The sequence below is a fragment of the Bison bison genome, unplaced genomic scaffold (assembly GCF_000754665.1).
Source record: "Bison bison bison isolate TAMUID 2011002044 unplaced genomic scaffold, Bison_UMD1.0 scf7180017864080, whole genome shotgun sequence".
Lineage (NCBI taxonomy): Eukaryota > Metazoa > Chordata > Mammalia > Artiodactyla > Bovidae > Bison > Bison bison.
Genome location: NW_011494652.1, coordinates 5,546,198 through 5,549,810, shown reverse-complemented (window position 1 = coordinate 5,549,810; position 3,613 = coordinate 5,546,198). Strand labels below are relative to the sequence as shown.

The following is a 3,613-nucleotide window of genomic DNA, read 5'->3' as shown; positions in this document are numbered from 1 at the left end:
CCACGGCGTAGGGCTCGGCGGGAGTCCAGGTGTGGCGCTAACGCGGCTGAGCCGGTGTCCGCGCTCGGGCTGCGCCTCCGCTCTGTGAGCAGCCTGTGCGGCTGCCGGGTCAGAGAACCCTTCATTTGCTTTTCGGGCCAAGTGGCCATTCCAGACCCGAGTCAGTGCTGCTTTTGCCCAATCAAGGTCACAGAGGAGTGACAGCTTGAGGGCGGGCCGTGGGTACTGACCGACTGTGGAAATCTTACCTTTGTCCTGCATGCGCCGCCTGTTAGGGCAAGATAGTTTCTCCTCGGGGCGGTACCAAAACCCAGCTCTCGCAGGGACTGGGAGAGACTTCGCTCTTAAACAGTGAGGAAAAGACTGTTTGGACCTCAGTTTTCTCATCTGTGAAGTGGGGGGAATCGAAAAAGTCCCCGTAAGAGCTGCTGTGGCATTTTCTTCCTGTGAGATTGCCAGTGATTTTTCGGGCGTTCCCATGTTTTCAGCCCTAATTTCCCTCTTCTTGGGATTCCCAGATTAAGCTTGATCGAGATGACAACCTCCCAAAAGCACCGAGACTTCGTGGCAGAGCCCATGGGGGAGAAGCCAGTGGGAAGCCTGGCCGGGATTGGCGAAGTCCTGGGCAAGAAACTGGAGGAGAGGGGCTTTGATAAGGTGTGGAGTGGCTACCTGTAGTTGGGCGGGGGGCGGGGCGCGACTACAGTATTTCCCGGCAGCTGGGGAGTGAAGAGGGTGTGTATATCTGTTGGGGGGTGGACGCTCGTGTGTGATCTGCAGAGTCAGCCGGGCAGAACCCACCCTGCCTCTTGGGCTCCTGTGTGGGGAGCCACAGGAAATTGGCCCTTTCTCCCCTCACCGTGATATTTGTTTCTGTTTGCCCTGGGGTCTTAGTTGCAGCTTGCAGGATCTTTCACTGGGACTCACAGACTCCAGAACCCACGGAATTAATTGCCCCACAGCAAGTAGGATGTTAGATTCCGGGCCAGGGATTGAACCCATGTCCCCTGAATTGCAAGGCAGATTCTTCACCACTCGGCCAGCAGGGAAGTCCCAGGAAGTGGTCGTCTTGTTCCTAATCCTACAGAGCACTCAGCAGCCCATCTTTTGCTTTGCCCGTTTTGCAGGCCTATGTGGTCCTCGGCCAGTTTCTGGTCCTAAAGAAAGATGAAGACCTCTTCCGGGAATGGCTGAAGGACACGTGCGGCGCCAACGCCAAGCAGTCCCGGGACTGCTTTGGCTGCCTGCGAGAGTGGTGTGACGCCTTCTTGTGATGCTGTCTGGGGAGCCCCGACCCCAAGCCCCAGCGTTGCGTCTCCAGAGTTTGCAGCCTAGTGAGGACTCCTCCTCCGTCCTCTACCAAGGAAGAGATTGCTGTTGTCGTGCTCACCTCCCATGTACTCCAGGGCCTTTGGGGAGTTCTCTCCCCTCACCGTTTCAACTTTTTTGGAATTCTCACCCTTGCATGCATCTTCCTTCTCCTTTCCCTGCCAGTTTCGTGACAATAATTACCAGCTTTTCTGAGTGGATTCCTGGCCCTGTCCCTCACCCCCACTCCCACCCGTGGTCTCTTTTATGCCATTTGGCAGTCTTTTTGGCAGAACAGTCACTGTCCTTGTAAAGTTTTTTAAATCAATAAAGCCAGTGGCCTTCATGACTGGGCTTTGTATGTGGGAAGCAGGCGGGCTGGGAGTTGCCTGTTCCCCAGGGACTGACCAGGTTTGCCACACTGCTTATCAGTGCAGATCGAAACTGGCAGCTTCTCTTACACTCCCGAGGGCGGCCATCCTGGTGATATGGGCCTTGGGTGGGTGCCTTGGAGTGTCTCAATCCCCCACTAACGTGGGAGAGTGGGTTGGTTCCTTCCTGGGATCCAGATGTCCATGTGGTCAACAGCTAGGTTAGTCAGCATCTGGTGGAAAGTCGGAGGGAGTCAGAGCAGGAAAAGGGTGGGTGGGATGTGGCTGAGGTCTACCTGCCATTGGTCATGTGCTCTCCTGGCCTCTAGGATGAGTGGGCGGGGCTCATGCAGTCCGCCCTGTTCTCTCAGGGAGGCAGAAAGTGTGTGGGCAAGGCAACTGGGTGGGCAGGCTTGAGTGAGTTACACTTGTATTTGGTAAATTTTCATCTTCTGTTTATTGGACTTAGTATGAGCCAGGTTCAGAGCTAAGGTCTGTGCAAACATTTTTTTTTCTTTCATAGTAAGTAGTAGTAGTCTTTTCCACAGATGAAACTAGAGGCTCAGGCTGACTAACGTGTCCATGGACTTACTACTGGGAAGTAGTGAGACTGGTCCTCAAAACATCACATGGAAACCCATGGACCTAAGAGCCATGGGTGTTCTTTGCTCATGGCGCTTGGTCTCTCTGAGACTCAGTTTCCCCACCTGGAAAATGAAATTGTTATAAGGATCAGATGCACTCCTGGTGTTGTTCAGGAGCTACTTGTTTATAGAATTTTCCTCATCCTCGGGGCTTAAAGTCTGGTGAGGGGAGAAATGACATAATAAATAGAAACCTTGGGATAGCATGAGGAGATTTTCATGATTTCAGAATAGGGAAAGATTAAAAAGCTGATAAATTGAACTCCATCATAGAAATTTTGTTCAAGATAATCAGTGAGTGAGGAGCCTAACCCAGGGTGAGAAAGGATATTTGCGACCCACATAGATGACACAGGACTCCAGAGCTGCAGTCAAGAGAAAGCAGACAATACAATAGAAAAGTGGGTGAAAGACCGGGAGGGCAGCCACACAGGAATACCTGAATGGTGAGTAAGCATGTCAGAAGGTGTGTGGTCACGTTAAGTCATCAGAAACACAAATAAGATGCCATTGTACACTCACAGGGTTGGCAAAAAAATTTTAAGTCAGACAATACCAGGTTCTGATGAGGAAATGGAGCAACAGGAACAGATATCCAACTAGTGGGAGTGTAAATTGGTGTGAACAATTGGGGAAAACAGTTGGGTGTTTGCCAGTAAACCTGAAGACCCACCCTGTGAGCCAGCAGTTCCTCTCCAGGGATGGGACAGGACGCAAGGCACACCTGCGTCACACCTGAGCAGATGTTCACAGCAGCCTTGTTCATTCACAAGGGCTCCCAGCTGGATCCATGTGTGGGCATCTTTGCAGAGACAGTAGAACTAGAAGGGGGAAAAGTGCTTATTGCAGAAGAAAATGAAATCACTGAGTTGTGTCCGATTCTTTATGACTCCAATGGACTGTAGCCTGCCAGACTGCTCCGTCCATGGGACTTTACAGGCAAGGATACTAGAGTGGGTTGCCATTTCATTTTCCAGGGGATCTTCCCAACCCAGGGATCGAACCTGGCTCCTGCACTGCAGGCAGACTCTTTACTGTCTGAGCCACTAGGGAAGCTTATTGCAAAAGTCGTTGGTAAAGAGAAGTGGGGAGTGATTGCCTTTGGGGGAAGGAGACAGGTGTGATGCATGGGAGCATAGGGGGCTGAGAGTAGCAGTTTCCACTTCTTGACCTGTATGGTGGTGATCCAAGACACTGTGTACTTTTCTGTATGTTAGCTACATCTCAGAACAGTAGAAGATAAAAGGGAGAACAAAAATAAAGACTCAAGGATAGAGCAATTAGGTAATT

General features: G+C 51.4%; 1 protein-coding gene across 1 annotated transcript in view; it reads left to right on the top strand.

Moving 5' to 3' along the window:
* BANF1 (barrier to autointegration factor 1) overlaps positions 1-1,654 on the top strand; it is a 1,940-nt gene extending 286 nt beyond the window's left edge. Inside the window, exons 2-3 of the mRNA XM_010837772.1 lie at positions 519-657; positions 1,128-1,654. Of these exons, the coding sequence (XP_010836074.1) occupies positions 535-657; positions 1,128-1,274 (270 nt within the window). The 5' untranslated portion in view covers positions 519-534 and the 3' untranslated portion in view covers positions 1,275-1,654. The remainder of the gene's footprint in view (positions 1-518; positions 658-1,127) is intronic.
* Positions 1,655-3,613: the final 1,959 nt, after the last annotated feature.